The following is a 23,138-nucleotide window of genomic DNA, read 5'->3' on the forward strand; positions in this document are numbered from 1 at the left end:
TGTACACAGCAACATTTCACATGTTTTATGAGAGATATCTTCAGTGCAAGCCTTCTTGGATCAAGTCTATAAGAAACTTTCCATTTCCACAAGTCCCAAGTCCACATTAGATGAAATTTAGGGAAAGGATACTTATACATTAACAAACAGACTGTCATTTGCTTATAGTAGAAAAATATAGTTACCACATACCACCAATCATAATGAAAATGAATATATTCACTTGACCAAAATCAGGCCAAGAACTTGTTCCATTTGTGATCACAAGACTGTTCTCTAAAATGAGAAGTGCTAATGTACTAGACTGTTTGAACAGGATGCACTCAGCACCTCAAGAATTTCAGGTGTATAGCGCTAGTTCTGATTTCTAAGTAAGGAAAAAAAAAGCCATCTGCACATGCTAAGTGATACTCTTTTCTGTATCAATACTTAGTATTTCAGGTTCACAAAATTGGGAGGCTACATCCTTGGAAATATTTATTCAAATTGAGCTCAACAGATCATGCCAAGATCATGAGCACAGTGAAGGATATTAATTTTCTTTAGGGCTGTCATAAAAATAGCTATAATTTTATGTGTATTTCTACATAGATTTTGTCTTTTTAGTGGGTCAGCTTAGGGCCCAATCCTAAACAGTGAGTGCCGGTTCACCACCAGAACGCACTGTCGCAAACATGCTGTAAAGTACATTTGCAAGTCCTCAACACCGGCCCAGCGCTGGAGCTAGGCCAGTACCAGCCGGCACTGGGCTAGCGCTGGTAGAAAGCTGGTGCTCTGCCACTTGGCGGCCACCCAAACTGCTGGGCAGCGGAGAGGTAGCTGGGGGCATGGGAGGAGGCAGGGAGGAGGCATTCCGGGGTGGCAGGGAAGTGGGAAGAGGGTGGGAAGGCGGGGTGCCAGGGGAGGGAGAGGGGAGGAAGGAGGGCGGGACTAGTGGAGCTTAGCTCCACCGGATCCTGAGCTCCAAATCAGGCCCCATGGCCTGACATGGAGCTCTCCAATTCTACAGCAGCTCCAGAGCTGCTGTACAATCAAGTAGTTCCATTGCAGAGCTACTTCCTTTACTCAGGGGAAGGGGACGAACATCCTGTTCTTCCGAGGAGGCAGCAGCGGATAGTAGCCATTTTTGCAGCTGTGGCAGCACTGTGCACTGGGCAGCTCAGGATTGGCCTGTCCGTCTGTGGTTCAGAACCTTGGTTACATTGTGGATGGCTTAGTGGAGTGAAAATGCAAATTGGGGTTCAAAGCAGCTAAGACTGATCAAACTGGTTGATCAAGTTTCAGGCAGCTGGCACTCCTCCAAGCAGAGATTAGGTAACAGGTGATGTCATTACAACTGAGGATAAGACTCCCAGGCAGAAGGAAGTTGACCCTTCTTTTGTTCTAGCAAACCCTCAACTCAATGAAGAGGGATGGGAGTGTAAAACACTGGTGGTTCCATCATCAAAGGTACAAACAAACAGCATTAGTCAGAAATGTATGAGTTTTATTTTTATTTTAGTCAAGTCTTCTCTCTGTGCGTTACATATTCATTACAAGCTCATTAAAAAAACCTCTTGGTTAGTGCTATTTACACCATGCATGCATGAAATTGAGCAGCGTCTTGGCGCTATCTGCTGGCCATTTATATGACTGCTGGACTGGTGCCTTGCTCTAATGTTTATGCCTTACTCCAATGTTCTTTCTATTTTGAATTAACCCTTTTTGCCAAATTTGATTCTCTTCATGCCTTTTCTTGTTTAATTGGTTCTGTTATAATTTTTTTTCTTTTTTAGTCAGCATTTTGAACAACTCTTTGTGTATTATTCTGAGTCTGCCTTGCTAAGGGAAAAAGCAGTGGATTGTCACGTCACCTCACTCTGCAGGTGCGACTGTGAGAGTGATTTTCATAAGCGACCTCTGTGATTCAGTATTGTTGTAGGTGGGACACAGCCTAGAGAGCCTTTCTGACTAGCCCAATGGTTTCCAAACTTTTTTGACTGGCCGCTCCCTTGACCTACTGGGCCATTGGTAATGGCTCCCCCTTAGGGCCACAATCCTATACATTGTATAGGGCGGGTTTTTCACGAGGATTCTGTGGCTGCCCTGGCTGGTTTCCACAGCTCCCTGGCTCCCAGTTTGGGAACCACTGGGCTAGGCTGATCTGGGCTGCAGGCAGTGGATTCAAATTACCATAGTTTTTCCCTGGAAAGCAGAATGTCCGAACAAGTGGAAATGAGGGGAACGGGAAGGGAGTGAGTGTGCTACACTAGGTATAACTGCCTTGAATTGGCATGCAGTCACTAGCAGCCCTTCTCTGGATCCTGACAAGGACATTTTATAATCCTCTCTTCAGCTTCAAAAGGCTCTCAGAGCAGCTGACAGCAGTTTACAACTGCATATAGGGGTCAATTCTGCAAAAATATGGAGCCATCATCTCTATGCATAAACTTTCCATTTGTCATTTCTGCACATTTTGCCTTCTGATAGTGAATGTACATCTGGTGCTGGGTCAGCCTTAGCAATGCAAAAGTCTGAACTGCCTGCTCATCTCATCTAAATGTCTGAAGTATAGAAAGTAAAAGTCCATTCAAATGCATCAGCCCACATTAATCATCAAAACAAGGTTTAACAGGCTTAAATACTAGTAAAAGCAGTGCTGGAAATTCAGTAGCCCTACAGTAAAAAAAAAATGTACCAAGATACCCAAGTTTGTAGACAACACCCAAGTGCTAATGAGCTATTGCATCCTGGCTGCTGCTATGAGCCCCTTTAAGACAGAAGTGTATTAACCCGTCTTCTGGATGGCCCACTTACTAGACACTGGGAACATGTCAAAGTCTGCTGGAATTGTGGTAATAAAGAGCAAACTCAAAACTATTCAGCTTCCCCTGAAGTAGTGATAGGAAGCAAACATGGCAGTTTGAGGATGATTTCACTAAAATATCAAGGAGAGAAAATTGGATTTACCCAAAGTATCTGAAACAGAGGCATTATTTGAACAGCTTGGTTGTGCTATGCGTTACTATTTTACTATCAATTTTTATTAGTGTTATGTTAATAATGAGAAAGTGTATTACTACTACAACCTTCTAGGCAAATTTATTAATTGAAGAAACATTTTACTACCATTTTGTACTGGTTACTCTTCAGGAGACCATATCCAAATAACATACAACTCCAGCACAGTGCATACTTTACCAATTTTCACTAGTGTATGTAGCAGGAAACACACAGTAATGTGACAACCGGAAACATGTATTTGGGAAGATTAGGGGAAATGTGGCACTATCCATTAGGACTTGCTAATTTGCAACATAATCTTTTTTTATATTTGCAAACATACTTTAAACCAGTGGTTCCCAAACTTTTAGCACCAGGACCCACTTTTTAAAACGTTACTCAATCGGAACCCACCTAGGTTTACCAGACTTTTTTAAAACGGCCATCTAGAAAGAAATAATATTTTATGTATTTATTTACATTTATCTCCCTATGTTTACACATGCTTGCAAACTGCAGGAGCTCAGCTTCTTGTAGGGCAATTAGTAACTATCTTGCAAACTGTAGGAGCAGAGCTGGACAGTAGTTAGTTATCAGATCTTTCTATTACCCTTACAAGAGCCACCAAAATCAGGTCGCAACCCACCAGTAGGACCTGACCCACAGTTTGGGAACCACTGCATTAAACCAGGGGCGGGCAAACATTTTGGCAGGAGAGCCACATCATGTTTCTGATACTGTGTCGGGGGGGGGGGGCAAGAAAAAGAATCAATTTACATTTCAAATTTGAATAAATTTACATAAATGAATATGTTACAGATGGAACTTATATGAATAAATGAATTTTACTGAGCTTATTTATAATACACATGAGAACTATAATACAGGCATGTAGAACCATATGAGAACTATGAACGGTTTGCCACACACCTCTTGCACAGTGAAAACATCCAGACCAAGCCAAAAACACGGACACAAAGGTTGTTCAGAAGCAATGGGGGGGGACGACTTGAAATAATGCCCAGGAAAAGCAGAACACACATGGAAAACTATAAAAGGCCTTGCTCTAACTTGACCCGCAGCTCACGTCTGGCAGTTGCAACCAGCAGTCATGGGCCACCACAGGCTCCAACAGTCTCTGACAGGCCAAAGACTCATTGGAGACAGGGGGCTCCCTGCGGGTCAGATTAAGGGACCCCAAGGGCCATAAATGACCCCCCTGGCCAAGGTTTGCCCACCCCTGTATTAAACCACACAATGTATATGCATACATCATTTCCACATGGACTAAAATGTGCAATTGTTTAGCTTTTGCATTACAAGCTATGTTCTGAACCTGAAGCATAGGATTCCCAGTCCTGTAACTCTCCTGAACCCAAATCCTTTTCGTGCATACAGTTTCTGATCCCTTACTAAGTCTTTAGATCCCTGAATCTGGATTCTTTAGGTCCCAAGGTCTTTTACCTAGATAATATATTAGAATTAAAGCATTTCTGACTTTGGTTTTCAAAATATAGCTTTGGGACGCAATGTTTTTTTCCAAGAACTCCTTATATCCCCAGCCTATTGGCCAGTTTTCACAGAAACAAAGGGTTCACGTGCCATTTAAATTGTTACGTGAATATTGTTAGAGCAGTTTAATTTTTCTCCAATAATTAGGAAGGAACAACCCTAATTAAACTGCCTGGAAAATTTGGATAAGTGCAGAAAATAGAATGTCTAAAGATCAACACAAAACGCCCACCCAAATTTCCTGAACTGTGGACACCAAAGCAACATTCTGAATTTATAGTAGCTTAAGCAATGACCTGGTCTGCTTCCTTCTTTTGTCATATCAAGCCATTTGTTGTTTTCTTTTGGCTGCACCTGGACAGCTAGGGCAAATCTTGTTTGGAACACCGTAGAACTCTTGTTGCATTGAAATCTCTAGCACAGAAAGATAAGGCCTCCGTACCCATATCTTACAAAGATGGTAATTCAACCTTGTCCTGTTTACATAAGTGCTGCACACCTATTTCTTGTATTGTGTTCAGTCAATGAGAAGCCCCTGGCTCAGATGTCGGGTCTGTAATTACTTAATTCCAACCTCTTCAACAATTTCAGATTGCGCTCAGGTTTAACTTTAGTTACAACTTGTATGCAGTACTCATGTAACAGGCAGCCTAGCCAAGTCCTCCACAGTGATTAAGCAATACTTGGGAAGGAACAGGCCTACACATCAACAACCACAATCCACAGATCTTCACTATGAGCCAACACAACAGCCTATCATTAATGAATCTAGAGATTGCAGAATAGAGTCCTCAAGGGCTTTTTAAAATGCCAAAACAATTCTTTGCCTCTCATGTCTAAGAAGAGAACCCTACAAAAGACATAAATAATTTCTGCTAGCCACTTAGCAACAGAGTGGGCACAATGAGACTGATGTTGTTTCTTTTTGATAATGATTTAGATAGTGCACTAAGTTCCAATACTTCCAGTGTCTCCTGATACGTTGCAAACTGCAACTCTCCTTCCCTATTGCAAAAAAATAAGGTGCAACCAGCACAGAGTTTTCAAATTAAGTAAACGCATGAAAGCACACCTGGTTTGTAGAATTTATCGGCAGAATTTTAAGTCCTTTTCCCACCATAAGGCCTCTTTTGATCCCAGTGGGAAACAAAGGTGAAAGGAAATCTCATGACTACATTTTAAAGATTGCTCAAACATTTGAGTTACACCTTCCTGATACAGGGCATGTCAACTAGGCTTCTCAAACCAGACTGCAACGTGTAAGAGGCTCTCGTTCTATGACACATTTAAGGAACACAGGCTAAAACAGGACTGATTCCCAGTCACCAACCTGCACCACCACAGCACATTTCTGCATTTGTTCCACAGAGCTTCTGTGGGCATGGAGATCTTTACATCCTCCACTGGAAGGAGCCAATTTGCATGTACTATTTGTTTGGTTTTTTAACAATAGATTTCTAGCTCACTTTTCATGAGAAGTACAAGTAGCCCCCAAACAAAATTCATAAAAATGTTGCCATACAGTGTTATCATAAAAATAATACAGATAAAAATAGCTGGCAGGAAAAATCTAGCAATAAACGCATACATGTGTAAAAATGTAGAACAAAAAGAGAAATAAGGCAATTCTTTACTACATGATCATTAGGAGATCATGCAAAAATTTTGTCAAAAGGACACAAAGGCATACTACTTCATTTCTGACCTTTTGTCTCACACCTTCACCTGCAAGTTACATTCTACTCTTGCTAGCAGGTTAGTTATGCAATCTGATATATCAAATAGTATCCAGTGGTACTCAAACTTTTCTGGCCAGTGGCTCCCTTGACCCCCGTGGCTGTTGGCCATGACTCCCCATCATGTTCCTGAGGGCTGGAAGTGACATCATTAAACAGGAAGTGGCCAGAAAAACTAACTATATTAAATATATTAAATATAAAATAATATTATATTTATTATAATATAATATTAAATATTAAATATATTAACTATATTAATATTAATTATATTAATCATATCATTAATTAAATGCAGATCTTAAAAATACATTATTAATACACAGCAATATACATGCTTTATAAATGATCAGCTGCTGATCACTGTTGGAGACAGGATGCTGGAGTAGGTAGATTTTGTCTGGTCCAGGAAGACTCATTTTTTTAAACGTTGTAAGCATACCAATAGAATTGTTTTATCAAATGAACTTTGTGAACAACCAGTCTGACCAACATTACAACATTACACACACCCCTGTGGACCCCAATCCAACTAGTCATTTCTCCCATTCTCCTTGGAGAACACTTCATTAATTTAATGAAATTAAATTTTTCCAGCAGCTGGTGGGGAAAACAAAAATAGACCATGAAAATATATCAGAGCTGATAACGGTTTGGTTAGGAAGCTGATTTGTCTCCTATACTAGGAGATGCACAGCTCAAGCCTATGCATGTCTACTCAGAAGTAAGTCCCATTAGAGTCAATGGGGCTTACTTCCAGGAAAGTAGGGATAGGATTGGGCTGGCAATCACTTCATCAATGGCTGATAAGTATTCCATTCAAATAGCAAGATTCATCACAGCCTTTCCTCTTCAGTCAAACAACAAGATTAATAAATCACTTTAAAAACAGTACCCTTTTTCTGCTCCTGGCCAAGTAAAGTGTGTGCTTCTCTCTCTCCCCCCCCCCTTGCCAATTGCATGGAAGCAACTTTAAGACCCCTGATGACTGGTAAAATAGGAAGCCTTTTATTTGGGGAGGGGGAAGAAAGCGGGAAGGTTTGGAGATCCAAAGGGGGAGTGGAAGAGGGAGGGGGTTGAAAAGAGAGATTTCACTTTGATGAGAAGCGATCCCAGGCTGGGAACTAGGAACCACCAGACAAGGATCAGCGAGGGTTAAGGACTGGAAGTCAAGCATGCTGGGAAGAGGGCGGGGCGGTAGCAGCCACTCTCTAGCTGAGCAACTCCTGTTTCTTCTGCTTTAAAAAAAAGCGCAGATGACGGGCAGAAGATGGGCTCGTATTCTGCCCAGGGGTGTGACTGCATTGCTGCAAGAGGACATCCCGCGCCTCCCCTTTGAGTTCCTGGCGCCGCCCTAAAGAGCCACACTTCACAGTTTGAATAACACTGAGTAGTATCTATTCTAACAAAGGAATTAAATTCTTTAAAAAATGAAAATTTTGCTGCTCATTATATATGGTTTATTTTAAAGCACATGTAAATGAATGGACTCTAGGACAGTACCTAAACACTGCTGAAAAGTGTGCATATACACAATATCATTCAGGGTTTTTCCATCAGTGACTTTCAATCTTAGGATATAAATGAAGATTACCAAAATGCCAAGGTTCTGGAATGCCCAAGGCCATGCCTTCTAAGGCAATGCAATTACACTCAACAACAGTGTAATCTGATAGAAGATGTGAACTCTCAACAGATGGTAGGAAGCATACATTCAACAGCTGTACTTGGTTTGTCTTTTCAGGACTTTACATGGCAGTGTCTATTCATTGCAAAATACTTCGATATAGCCTGGGTTTATCATACACTAGGAGATTAGAGAGAGATGCAGTACCATGGTTTTAGGGGAAAAAGTCATCTGCCTGTACTACATGCAACTATTCATTTATTGTCAAACTATTTTGGCTTTTTATTAGCTTTCTTCACTAACCTGTTGACCCAAGCTCCGTCTTACAATATATAAAAAAACCTGAACAGCACAGAATAAAATTTCTTCCACTCCCAGGCCTCCCAATGGTTGAAGTAGTCATGGGCAGCCCAATCCTAACCTGCCCTGGAGCAGACAGATCAGTGGGCCTGCCCCACATCCAAGGCAGGGTTGGGGCTGAAAATGGCTCAGCCTGTGGCAAGGCTCAGCCTGTGGCACGGGTAAAATGATAGCAGCCCCAATGGGGCTACATGGATCTGCACCACCTCAGGAGGTGAAATAGACTCCAAGCAGCCCAGAACGGGGATAGGATCCAAAACAAGTACTGGATCCTGATCCTGCCTACCTCACCTGCCACTGCCCACAGCACTTTTGCGACCCTGGTAGGCCAGCGCAAGAGACTTCCGCCAGTCCATGCCCATTTTAGGATTGTGCCCTAAGTGAATAAGGATAGGTATAAATAATGAAATATCAACAGTGGTATCTAGTCTTGACTTATACCACTGCAGTTAATACTGAAATGTAAATAAATTCAATTTTGGTTGACAATGTAAGCAGTAAAAGAATGAGAATGCACTTTCAATCTATGCAGGCCCACCATTTTATACTGTTTACTTGGTCACACAACTTTAGTACATGTCTATATAAATTTCTTTTCCTTATCATCTCCAACAAGAGATTACTTGTTCTTCCAAACTGTGCCCAGATGTATTCTTCAGTTTACAATAAGGAATGTTAGGGATGGCAACTTCCCTATCTCCTGCTCAGGTTACAGGCATAGGGAAGAGAGCTACGTTTATCACTCTACTAACGGATATGATAGGCCAAACAATATTCCAATGATATTATGACTTATGTTTCTATTATTAATAATAGAAATTAAGGTGTGAGAAAAGGCATATTACAATCTGGTTATGAAATAAAGCATATTCCACCACTTTAAAACTGGATTTTGAAGTCAATCTCTAAATTTTCAACAAATGAAAAACGAAATAAGCTTTGAATGATAGCTGAATTACTTATTACAACTAGTAAGAGCTGTGTTGTTTTTTTGCTGTCAGCTTCTGAAGTCTAAAATGCACTTTCACAAATGCCTAAACATTACTTTAAAAAGATCACCAACTGATATTTAGTTTTATATTATAGAGCCCTCCCAGTGAGAGGCAGCCATGTCTTTCACATGTTCCCAACAGTAAGGGCATCACTGCCTTAATCCCTGTTATTCACTTCCTTGTTGAATTAGAAATGTCCCATGCATTTGTTATTTATACAGCAACTATTCAACATGCAACTATTTCTTAGAGCTAGAGAGCATTTGTGCAGTTCACCAAAACTAACAGCAAAACACCTTCAGATAGCAAGGTAATGAAAAAAGGACATGATTGTTAGAAATCCTATTTCATTCAAAAGATGACTTAATAAAGCTGGTTTGGATTATACTGTACTTCATCTGCCTGGCTGGCCCCATACATTTAAAAATGTGCGTGTTCGTGACATATGCATGTTTTGACGCCCCCCCCTTGTTTCCCCAATTTCTTCAAATGCTTTCCTAATTGCATGTGTATAGTTCAACAAACCACTCCCTTACATGTACTGCTAGAACTAATACAGTCCTAAAGTTGTGTATAGTGGAGCAACCCAGACACATTGTCCCCCTATGTAATTAAGATTTCTGTGGAAATGACTGACTAGGACATGTACGTGCTATGAGACTGTACAACATTAAGTACGTGTGGGTGGTCAGATAGGTAAATATTACTTGAACCAGTTTTCTGTTGTCAAGTCTCCAGTTTACCTCCTCACCCACGAGGTCCCACAGCTTTGCATGAAATTTCATTTTATAGGACTTTTGATGCTCCCATCCGAGGAGTAATGTAAAGAACATAAGATCCCCACTGGATCAGGCCATGGGCCATCTAGTCCAGCTTCCTGTATCTCACAGCGACCCACCATATGCCCCAGGGAGCACACCTGATAACAAGAGACCTGCATCCTGCTACCCTCCCTTGCATCTGACATAGCCCATTTCTAAAATCAGGAGGTTGCACATATGCATCATGGCTTGTAACCCGTAATTGATTTTTCCTCCAGAAGCTTGTCCAATCCCCTTTTAAAGGCATCCAGGCCAGATGCCATCACCACATCCTGTGGAAAGGAATTCCACAGACCAACCACACAGAGTAAAGAAATATTTTATTTTCTCTGTCCTAACTCTACCGACACTCAATTTTAGTGGCTGTCCCCTGGTTCTGGTGTTATGTGAGAGTGTAAAGAGCATCTCTCTATCCACTCTATCCTTCCCATGCATAATTTTGTATGTCTCAGTCATGTCCCCCCTCAGGCGCCTCTTTTCTAGGCTGAAGAGGCCCAAACGCCCTAGCCTTTCCTCATAAGGAAGGTGCCCCAGCCCAGTAATCATCTTAGTTGCTCTCTTTTGCACCTTTCCCATTTCCACTATATCCTTTTTGACATGTGGCGACCAGAACTGGACACAAGACTCCAGGTGTGGCCTTACCATCGATTTGTACAAGGGTGTTATAATATTAGCCGTTTTGTTCTCAATACCTTTTCTAATGATCCCAAGCATAGAATTGGCCTTCTTTACTGCCACCGCACTTTGGGTCGACACTTTCATCGACCTGTCCACCACCACCCCAAGATCTCTCTCCTGATCTGTCACAGACAGCTCAGAACCCATCAACCTATATGTGAAGTATATGTGAAGCCTATATGTGAAGTAAAGCAAAAATCAAAAACTTGACCTAGTGGATTTTGGTCTTGATGAAAGGAGTTTGAAGTCCAGGGGTTTTTAGAAGAAGAAAGCACACTAAAATGCAAACAAGTTAAACTATTTGGCCAACTTTACAGTATTACCTTTTGCATGATTATACCAGGCATGTCAAACTTGTTTCATATAGAGCACCAAAGTTAGTGTTTATGGTGCCTGCTGAGGGCCAGAAGTGACATCATTAAGCAAAGTGACATCACTCAACAGATGATGGCCAAAAATAAGCACTTTTTTGTCACACAGAAACTCATTTGTTGCAAATGACAGAAGAGAAAATGTGCAAATATTGTTCATATTTTCACACTGGAGAGCTCAATTATGACAGGGGCTGGATAAATAGCTTCTGAGGGTTGCATTTGGCCCATGGGCTTTATGTTTGACACCCCTGATATATACCAAAGTATGTTCAAGAACCATTGGACATTCTTACAGTTCAATTAGTTCTTTTATTCTACTTTCAAGTAGGATTATTTTTCTCTATGTGATTAGTCTTACATACGCAATGATGTGGATAAAGCATTACATGGACAGAGTGTAGCTGGCCAAAAAAAAATTCTACACAATCAAAAGAAATGAGCACCCAATGCCCATTCACAGTCAATCATACAGAGAAAATTCAGTAGTAAAAAGGACTATGTGAGCCAGCCCTTGGTGTGTGAATGTTTGCTGTTAATTCATTGCTGACACCTCCTACTAGAAAATAAATCCTTTGCTTTTCAGTAGTTAGCTAGCAATTGGATACTATTCTAGGGAACAACTCCACTCCGATCTCACTTCCATCAAAGTGCAGAATTGTGAGATTCACCACCGCATTCCAAATGTACACCTTACCACCAGGAAAAAGCATGCTCCCATTTGTCAAACGCGCACCACACACTAGCATGTGGTCACACAGTGAAATGCCACATGAAGGCAGTAGTTTTCTCCACCCAACAGATGGTCATGCAACAAAATGCCAAGCAGCAACATGGCTCTTCTTTTTCTGAGCATGTGGATGCATGCTGAAAGATAAGAATTCTGCTTCAAAACCCACATGTAAATTTACATTTACCCTGGCCTTGCCCCTTGAATATGTCTTGATGTCATCTGCATATTCAGGGGGCATAAACATCCATTTCATTAACATCCACTTAACTAATACTAACGCAGTTTATAATTCACAGGGATTAACTTGGGCCAAACCTCTTAGTAGAACAGTTTCTTTGTGAGTCACGTGGAAGCAATAATTGTTATCATATCCAATATTCATAGAGGGCTACAATGATATTCTGAATGTCTGTATGCCAAAACCTGCCCTTTTGCAATGCATGCTAATGCCCAACCCTTCTTGGCCTTACATTATGCAGCATTCCTTTGTAGTGCCACAGGATTCTAGTGGATATCAACATGCAGCCAGTGTGCAAAGATGGTTGCTTTGAAGAACTTTGGATGAAGAAAGAACTGACACAGGTATACATGCTGCACAGAATCTAAGAATAGCTGGGAGGGCTTTCTTGGGTGGCAGCTTTTCCTAACTATCTGCTTTTGAGGACAGGAGCTCAAAAGAAAAGGAACCAAAATCTTCATCTCTGTCTTTTACGTTGACAGTACTGTAAAGCTTCTACCAGTAAATGGATATTAAGAGTACAAATAATAGCTCTGGATACAAAGTAAGTAACAGAACAGATACGCATGAAGTACCTGCCAAGACAGCAGTGTTTTTAAGTATATGAATTTGTGTGCATATATTAAGACACATCTGGGAACATTAACCAATTTAGCTACCATCTAAAAATACAAACGGTCAGGAGACTGCTGCATGGTGTAGCATTTGTGCATCCGGATAAGCTTAATCTCCAAAACATGATCAATATTTCTGCATCTGGATTCACCCAACATACAACAAGTAGCTTGGCTTGACAATGGCCTGTCCAGCCATGAAGCAACATGATGAGGCTGGTATTAGGGTGTGTGGCGGGAGGAGCAGCAAATTTGAGGTGCCCTTCACCCCAAGTTTCTGCCTCCCTTCATTCAGTAATGAATCTGAACTATGACACCCACCTTGTTATGACACCCACTCCTGACTAGAATGGAACTTCCCTAGGGGCAGGAAACATTATTTTGCTGTAAAATTCACCCCTTTATGTCTTCTGAAATGAAGTCAGAAACACCCATAAAGGGCTGAAAGATATGGAATGCTTGCACTTGCATGTGGCCAGAACAGTAAATACAAAACTTAAAGAGAGGATAACAGACAGGTGTAGAGCCTCCTCTCTCCCAATTTTTGAAACAATTTTCTTTATGCTCATTATGTAACAGAAAAGTCACATTAAGTAGTGGACTACAAACTCACCCCCAGATAAAATTTACACTGACATCAAAAGTGTTGCCTACAGGGGGAAAAAATCGGAGGAATTTCTGAAGAGTTTTGCCATTTTATAAGACACATACAATACGGAGAACACCACCAGTTTTGGCAGACATGATTTTTACCAGGTGCAAAGTGACTTAAATGCAAGTCTTTGTAAAACAAAAACAGGAGAAGCGTATCCTGGGAATGGCCTCAGTTCTCAAATCAAGTCTCATGATTTTTTGCCCAATCGTCTCGAGTCAGATATTTACTTGTTAAAAAAAAACTACAGTTCTAATTGAACAAAGAAAAGAAAACATTACAAATGGTTTTGATACACCTCATAAGGATTTCACATGAGAACACATGAACAATTTGATTCTGGACTCTTAGGTTAACTAAATACGTTATTAGCCAGAGTATCTTTCATTTAAGTCACAGATTTCATATGAGAAATTGGCGGCATTCTTACAGACCATTCACTCAATATTTTACTACAAGAAGTTGTTAATAATTGTTGAAAGCTTCAGGTATCTTTTTTCTTAAATTACTAATATAGAAGAAAAGCTTTAAAATGATAACCATAATATGCCAAAATAATGAAAAAGGAAAAAGAAATACTTTTGCAAAAATCCTGTGTTAATATTTGTAAATATATAGTTACAGTTTGCTTAAATTTTTTTTCAGAAGGAGCATGTTTGATTTAGTTCTGTAAGACACAAATATTATTTTATCCTGATCATTAACAATTCAGTATGATTAAGTTAGCAGTCCTGCACCTCAATTCAAAGAAGACTGTCTGCCTCTAGAGGTCCATCTGGCCCTCTTGCATTCAATTTTTTGGCACTTGGCTTTTTTGTTTTGCCAGGTATTCCAGTTGCTTTGATTGCCCTGCTGAGTTTATTCTTTTTACTCTCGTAGCTTGCATTTAAAAAATCTGTATGATTGATTTTGTGGAAGTTGGATTATTGTATTATTTTGTATTTTATTTTGGTGGCTGTGGTTTTGTTAGTTCTGTTTTGGCTGTAGTTGTAAGCTGCCTTGAGAACCCTTTTGCGTTTGAAAGGTGGGGTAAAAATAAATTCATTAAGAATTACTTCTGATTATATTAATGTAAATATGTTAGGTGCTGTATGTTTAAGATTGATCTGTACATGGTCTTCCTGCACACATTAGATTTTCCTGGATAATTACAATCAAATCTTAAGTCATAATTTAGAATGCTCCTCAGCAGATAGGGATGCTTCTCCCCCCTTAGCCAACAGCAGATCCTCTCTCCCACGGTCCCTGTGATCTTGCAGGTCACCTGGGAGACAGCATGGATGGTCAGTAAGGATGCAGGGAGAAGAAACTCCCTGTGCAAGTCAGTGGTGGACTTCCCCTGCCCCGCACCCTAGGGTAAAAGTTCACAATGGCACTCCCCATGGATGCCACCATTCCCCATATGCGAATCCACATCCCCCACTCACCACAACATTCCAACATTCGCAAAACTCCAGGACACACCGGGGAAGCCTCCTGAAGCTTCCCCACGCTCTTAAACTGTGCTCCCAACAAACCAGAAGCACAGTTTCCAGTCGCATCAGAAGCCTCAGTGAAGTTTCCACGCAGTCCTAGAGGTGCACAAGACTCCATATGCCCAGGGCATTTGCTCCTTTCACTGAATGGCAGGTCTGCCACTGGTGCAGGTCTCACTATATGCTAGCATTTACTTCTTCCCTTATTCTCACCAGCCAATTATACTTTCTCCCAAGCAGCTCTGCATTAACATAAGGCCCCTGAGAGAAGCCTATTGGCCGCTGTGGAAGTGACGGCAGTGTATTGGACCAAAAAATACAGATTCGCCACACATCTAGATATTTTCTAGTTCACTGTGATTCATGTGGAAGCTTCTTCTGGACTGTATCCATCTTGCATTGACCAAGGGATGCCCCACAACATCCTATCTGTTACAACTACTTTCCTTTGTGCAAGGTAGAAGAACCTAACTTGCTTCTAACTCGCAAGCCAGTAAGGATCCTGGTGGAGAAGCTGTATATATGTGGCACTCCTCAGAAGTCTAAATGATCAGCAGGGACTGTCTCCAGGTTGAGGTAGAAATAATCCAACCCAAAACCTGACCAAACAAACACAGAAGATTCTGAGAAAACAGCCTCCACTGTATAGCTTTATAGTCTGCTTTATAGTCTGTACTAGTAATCCAGCAAATGGGTCTCTGCAAACAATGAAAGATCTATAGAAATATGGCACTATCCAACCTTTTTGCCACATTCCAACTAAAAGAATCTTAGTGGAGAAACAGTGAATAAAATAATTCACTTTCAATAGCTGCTTTAGGAGTGGTGAAGCACGTCATAGGAGAAAATCTATCCCTTTGCCTCACGCTATCCCTTGTTGCGCACACAGTCTTTGGTTCCCATACCTCCTCACAATGCAGTGGTCCTCAAACTAGGGCATCTTGACACCCCAGCCTGGGAGCCCTGGGCTCTGCCCCCTTAAGGGGCAGGGAGGGGGGAAGGCAGTGATACAATGCCCAGAATCGCACCTCTGATCTGGGCGCAGGGGTGTGCTGCTACTCACCCTACCTGCAGCAGCCTCCCAGGGATCGGGGGAGCCAGCCTCAGTAGGGCTCCCCACATAGCGCAGACCCCTCCAGAACATGATCGCGACCACTTCCAGTTTTGCGATCGAGAAACAGGAAGTGGTTGCGATCACCTTCTGGAGGGCTCTGCGCTGCATGGGAGATCCTGCTGAGGCTGGCATCGGGTTCCCCTGACCCCTGGGGAGCTGCTGCAGGCGGGATGAGTGGTAGCACACCCCTGCGCCCAGATCAGAGGCGTGATGCTGGGCATTGCGTCTCTGCCTTCCCCCCGCCCCCGCTGCCTTCTAAGCAAAGACTTAGTGGCTCTCAAACTCTCCCAGAGGGTTTGAGAACCACTGTCATAGGGCGACGATGGCTATTCCACACACACATGCTAATCCAGCTGCTGGAAGGCACAGATCATTAAAGCAGGTCTTCTGCTGCTAGATGTTTCAGTGGGCAGAAGGAGAACCAGCTGGTGCAGTGTTGTGCAGCCGCATGCTCAGACACCCACGGGGAGAAAAACAGGATTGCACCCTTAGTAAAGAAATGTTTGAAATTCCCAGTATCAGTTCTCTACTTCACCACATTAGCATGGCTGGATGGGTTGGGGGAGAAAATGCCCTGGGGGCACCGCAACTCCCTCTGCTTGCTTTTTTTTTTTTAAACGGGCCTTTATAGACAATTAAGGGACCTTCTGAGGCCTCTGGAAGGCCTAAAAATCTTTGCTGCAAACTGGAGGTGACATATTTAGGCCTTCCAGAGGCCTCAGAAGGCCAGGAAGAGGCCATGGAAGGCCACTGGTGGCCTCCTCAGAAAGAATCCAGACATATCCAGTTGGGGCATGTAGCTTTGGGGGGCATTTTGTGGTCCTGGCCCCAGGCAGCACAGGGGCCAGGATCGCAATTGCTTCACCAACTTCGGATCCAGAACAGTTTTCCCAAGTAGCCTCCTTGAACAATCCAGAGTTGTTCTTTCCTCCATAACTGCTCACTTTGTCATGCTGTGTTAATTCGGAAAGTCAAATAAATATAATCTATTGAATATACTGAAAAAAATGGTACCACAAAGCTATTTTTTCAGACCTTGCATATTGGTTCAGATGAACAAAATGAAGCATCCAGAAGTTAAGCATTTTTAACTTCTGTTGATTTAGAGCCCAATCCTGTGGTCCAAAGTTGCAAACATGGCATAAGGCACATTTGCAGGGCTTACCGCCGGGCTGCCACTGGAGCTGGCTCAGCTCCAGCCAGCGCAGAGCTACCACCCAGTGGGCACCTGCGTTCCGCATCTCAGTGGTGCCTGTGACCACCGGGCTGCGGAACGGGGAATGGGGGCATCGTCGGGGGCGTGGGGGAGGCGTTTCGGGGAGGGGGGAGGTGTGGTCGGGGGCATTCCAGGGGGCGGGAAGAGGCGGAGCCGAGCTCCGCAGGATCCTAGGCACTTGTGAAGGGCTGCGCACCCTACATGAGTGCCTTCACTTTAGCGGCGATCAACAGTCACCACTAAAGTGAGTAGTCCTATTGCGGGACTGCTTCCCTTACTCGGGGGAAGGGGACAAACTTCCCCTTCTCCCGAGGAGCCTCCCGCGGTAGCACGGGAGGCTCTGGATCCGGTGGGAGCCTGCCAGGGAGCCACCAGGTCCCACAGTTCCAGGCAGCTCAGGATTGGGCTGCCCACCCAAGAAAGTAATGTACTTTTCCACTGAAATCAATGGGAATTAAAAATGTGTAAAAGCATTGGATGCCAAGGTCCTAAAATTAATAGAATTCAGGTTGATAAGCATAGATACAAGGCAGCATGAGATGTTAACAGCTGCATAAACAACAACTTGTGGTTCTCCAAGTCAAGATGAATTTGTGGTGAGCATTGGTGAGAGTTCTGGAAACAGGTCAAATGTTAGACAGCTCCAAAGGAAGGAGAGGCTAGAATAAGAGTCCTCACAGAACCTGTAACTCTCAGAAAAAGGGATGGAGCCAACCTCTCTTAAGTACCTGAAATGTGTATGTAATTCCTAAGTGAGCTCCAGGTGCCAATACCTGAGCCATTAGAATACTGGCATCCAAACCTGAACTTTTTCATCTCCTCTGGGAGCTATCAGAGAGAAACCATCTTGACTTAAAGGCCCTTGCCCAGTTTTCTAGGAATTAGCTCCAACTGCTCTTAAGAGATATTGACTCTCTTATGATGCCCTTGAAATAAAATGAGGGGGTCACAGCAATATCATTCGGCTGGAGCAGGGGTGGAGGGTTCATGGGGTTTCCCTTCTGTAGGAGTTCCTGGTGAGGTGGAATATTCTAGGGCCTATGCAAAATTAATTCTCCTCTTCCAGTCGATCTCCTCCATGGATCTTCCACCCCATCTCTAGATTGAAGTAATTCTGCTACTAAGGTCATGGCAATTTCATGGAATGTGTATAAAAGTGGTTTTGGAAGCTCTTCCCATAGAGAAACTTTATACAATAACTTTGGGAGCTACAGTGGTACCTCGCATAACGAATGCCCCGCGCAGCGAAAAACCCGCAGAACGAAAGCGGTGTGCGAAGTTTGGTAACTCGCATAACGAATTTTTATGACTTATGCTTTGCATAACGAATTTTTTTTTATTGTCCTGGTTTGTCTTAAGGGGGGGGATCTTCATGTCCCTTTATGATCCCGTTCACCCTAGTAAGGGGCGGATCTTCATGTCCCTTTATGATCCCGTTCACCCTAGTAAGGGGCGGATCTTCATGTCACTTTATGATCCCGTCCACCCTAGTAAGGGGAGGATCTTCATGTCAGCTTGCTCCCAGGAAAGTGTGCACAGGATTACAGCCTTCAAACTCCCCACTCAGCATCCCCCCATCGCTCATTCACCCTCTCACTGCCCCATTTCCTTCACGTTTCCCCCCATGATCACGGCAAAAGCAAGCAATTGAGTGCAGCTGCTGTGTCCTCCCCAGCTTAGAGCACAATCCTGTGCGTGTCTCCTCAGAAGTAAGTCCCATTGTGCTTACTCCCAGGAAAGTGTGCACAGGATTACAGCCTTCAAGCTCCCCACTCAGCATCCCCCCCCCGTTTTTGAAATCCCCTGTACAGTATGTATGCCTTTAAAGAGCACTGAATAAATACTTTGTAAACCAAATTTGTCTTTGTTCTGATTTTTCTTGCCCATAGGAACGCATTAATTAAATTTCAATGCATTCCCATGGGAAAACGCGCTTCGCAAAACGAAAAACTCGCATAACGAAAGGACTCGCGGAACGGATTAATTTCGTTGTGCTAGGCACCACTGTATTTTACACATACATTGGTCAAGAATGGGTCACAGTTCAAATATGTTGAAAAATTGGTTCAGAAATGTTTAAGTGGCATTCTCCGCCCTCAGCACACAGACAGATACACATATACACACAGCTTCAAAAAACAGAAATGAAGACCCTAATGATTTTCAAATGTTTCCATTCAGATGCAATATCCATGCATACCCCCCTCCAAAATGACTGCCTTTTTCCTATGCTTAGAAAAAGCAGGGCTCATTACAAATTTTAAGATTTTTTGCAGTTCAAACAGCTTGTTTTCTTCACTTGAATAAAAACAGCTTGAAAGTTTATGTTCTTTTTTCTTCAACATTTTTAAAAATCATTTTTAAGTCCTGTTTGAATTACAACAATTATAACTGATTTTAGAAGATAAACTTTTACATTTATATATTGCTATGAGGGGAAAAAAAGGTTTCAACATAATGGATATTTTTAAGAGCAGTAATTGAGAACTTATCCAAGTACTTTCATCACGTAGTTTATCTGAAGAAGAAAAGAATGACAAGCAAAACTTGTTAATACCATCCCCCCCCCCAAACAAAAGAAGTTCTTCTTAGTTTACTTACAACAATGTGGGCTGGAGATGGAGACCTAGCATCCTTGAGGGCTTGCCTACTCTGTAGGCTCCCTGCCTGAACATCAAGCAGTGGCCATTTCATCTGGAGGTACTGGATGGAGGAAACAAAAATGGGAAAAAAGAAAAATGAGTTCAGAAAAGAAAGGCAAAAAAATTTAAAACAAATATTTGGCAGCATGGGGAAAGAGGTGAAGCTAAAATGTATGCAACAAACTAAAAGAAAAAAATCAAAACCAAAATACCTTAGACAATCTAAGAAAGGTACAATCTATACCTTAGAAATATTTTTTGTGACTGTGTTACGTAGAAGTGGCACAGCAAATATTTTCATACAATTTATTAAAATGAGAATAAAAAGCCAAAGTTACCATCCATATATTGATTAGTAAAATATTTCTGAAAAAGGATGCAGCGTAGAAAAACAAAAGCAGAAAGAGGGAAAAAGCAGGGCAAGTTAAGATTATAGGGGCTGTAACTGAAATAGTATAAAATTTCTTGTAGTCCAAGTAGAGAGCACTCCATTTATACGATACAAACGTATTAAAGGCAACTGCTAATACTGGATAAATCCTGGATAATCATTTGCCCTAATGAGTAAATGGTTTAAAAAGACAGTCTTCCTCTTATTAGACATAACAGCAATTAATTGTGCAATTCTATATACTGGGATGTCAAACAGTGGGCTATATACAGTGGGCTGAATAGTATCCCCGATGCTTGCTAAGGATCGGAAGTGATGTCATAAAGCTAGAAGGGATGTCAATAAGCAGGTCACAGTCAGAAATAAATGCTTCTTTTCTTAGGAACATGAGCTGAAAATGACAGTAAATATGCAAATCTTGATCATATTTTCACGATATGGAAGAGCCCAATTATCATGCAGGCTGTCCATTCAGCAGTTAAGAGCAGCTGATGGTGGTGCTGGGAGAGTCCAAGGGTCCAATAAAGAGCTTCTGGGGAGCCACATCCAGCCTGTGGGCCTTATGTTTGATACCCCTGCTTATATACTCTCACCTGGGAGTAAGTCCTATTGAATTCAAACGTTTTTACTTCTGAGTAGACATGCACAGGATTGCATAGTGACTCGGTTTTCCATGCATGTAGTTCTTTTCTGCTCTGAAAAGTACTGTCAAGTGAGCAGAAAAACCTCTTTTATGAAGATTGATCCCATTTTGAAAGCACAATTCCACAAATCTGTGACACTCAAGCAAAACTATGCGTTTTAGGATTGCAGCCATTTTTTTAAAACCCAATCATTTCACAGGTTAAAAAGATGTAATCTTCCTATAAATATAAAGATATAATCTCCAGCCTTGTAAACCCAACCTGAATTCTGTTCATTAAACAAAGTCATTTCCTCCTTGTCCATCAGCACAAGCAATAAAAGAGTCTGTTAGAGAACATGTGACCCTGTGCCACCCAAGTAACCTCCCAACCTTAAATGACTTTGCATAAGTCACCAGACTGGCCATGAAACTGAGACACAGTAAACAATCCTGTTCATGAGGCACAAGCAGAAATATGGTACAGCTCACTCCCTCCAACAATAGCAACCAAACTTATTCTTGTTACTGAGGTCAGGAGATAGAATTCAGAATTTACACCGGAAGCAGGTCCCGCTGAGAAAGAATGTGTCAAATTTATATAGACACTTTGCAGCACAAGCCCCAGTGGATCTTTGCCACTGACCTTTACTGGATGAACCTTAAAACACACATCCCTATGCATTCAATACAAGCAAGGAGGTCAGGGAGGAGGCTAGGCTAAAATTGTCTCCCAGACAAGCTACATTTTCCCCAATGGGGAAGTATTCAAACATTTGATCCATAATCTGAGGTGGTATAGCCCAATGACAGATATATCATGTGCTCATCATGTGGGTCAGGACTGATTGGCAGAAGTAGTACAACTAAAACACTGCCAAAGTTCCCATTAGTATCAGGTTTAATGGTGGTTGAAGAGGACGAGAACAGAACACTCAGAGTGGCATTCATACTTCCCCTTGCTCCAGAGTAAGTGAAACTGTTGATGCCATCCTTGGTTATTAGACAGCAACATTTTTGCAGCTCACTTCGTGGTATTTTAATATAGGAGGAGGTGAAAATCAGCACCAAACAATAGAATATTGTTTTACTAGAACCTTCTGGTTGCAATCCTATACTATACATAAATACCTGGAAGTAAGGTCTAATGAATTTAATAGGACTTACTTCTAAGTAGACATGTGCAGACTTGTGATGTTTGTAGAATAGCCAAATACTATTTAAAAATAGTAAAATAATTATTATGGAAAACAACTAATGTATCAAGGTAATCCAAATTCTGCTGTAAGAATGAAACAAGAATGAATTATGCCAGTTAATCAAATTTGCATATAAAGTTTGACATTATTATTTATTCTGCTTCTGTTTCTTATTAGGAGAAGCCAGCTGCAGTCCCATTTTGGGATCTCTGCAGAGGCTCCTTTCTGGCTACTGAGATTTCACCAGGCACTGGCTACACAATTTCAAACCTATCCTCACAGGTCTAAGGGCTAGAAACCTGCTTTTTTTAAGGTTCTCAAGATTTGGAATTGCGCACCCCTTGTATTCCGCCCTTGCAGCATTATCACAAAATACATACTGCTATGAATATAACTTGGATATAAGCAATGAAAGGAGTTACATTAAACTTTTAATTCCTACACGAATTTAAAATTCAGCCTTTACATTTATTCATTTATTCTCAAATAGAAATTCTAACAAAGAGACTCAACTAAGCCAATGTCACCCACCCAGCCAGCCAACTGCAATTTAAGTCCAGACAAAACTTAAGAGGACAGCTCGATGTAAAAATAATAATAAAATCTGTTTAGGATCAACTGTTACTAATTGCTGTTACGTATGCATATAGCGGGGGGGGGGAGAATAAACATCACCACAGTCAAGTAGTGAATAGTAATAAATAAAATGACCATTGTTGCCTAGAGCAGTGTTTCTCAAACTGTGGGTTGGGACCCACTAGGTGGGTTGCAACCCAATTTCAGGTGGGTCCCCATTCATTTCAATATTTTATTTTTAATATATTAGACCTGATGCTTCAATAATTATTTCAGTGCGACAAAAGGAATTCAGCAAATTCAAAATGTGCCCCTGAAAGTTATCTTTCTGTGCCAATTCACAGCCCTGATGACCATTCCTAACAAAGCTGTCATCATCACATAGCCAAACACACACAGCTACATGATGACTTTACTGGGAGAGAAAGAAAAAAAAGCTAGTTCACAGCAAATACTCTGTTCTAGCTTTGATTATGCCCAAATTGATTGGCTATGGAATAATATGACTGATACCAAGAAGAATGAAATGAACAATCAAAACTGAAAATAGTGTCAAAGTCACACACTGTGATATGGCTCAAAATGGA

General features: G+C 41.7%; 1 protein-coding gene across 19 annotated transcripts in view; it reads right to left on the reverse strand.

Annotated features, from left to right (window-relative positions):
* TCF7L2 (transcription factor 7 like 2) overlaps positions 1–23,138 on the reverse strand; it is a 262,031-nt gene that overhangs the window by 145,281 nt on the left and 93,612 nt on the right. For all 19 annotated transcript variants that reach the window (XM_066622309.1, XM_066622306.1, XM_066622322.1 and 16 more), the window contains exon 4: positions 19,723–19,824. In XM_066622309.1, the coding sequence (XP_066478406.1) occupies positions 19,723–19,824 (102 nt within the window). The remainder of the gene's footprint in view (positions 1–19,722; positions 19,825–23,138) is intronic.

The sequence above is a fragment of the Tiliqua scincoides genome, chromosome 3 (genome assembly GCF_035046505.1).
Source record: "Tiliqua scincoides isolate rTilSci1 chromosome 3, rTilSci1.hap2, whole genome shotgun sequence".
NCBI classification, from domain to species: Eukaryota; Metazoa; Chordata; class Lepidosauria; order Squamata; family Scincidae; genus Tiliqua; species Tiliqua scincoides.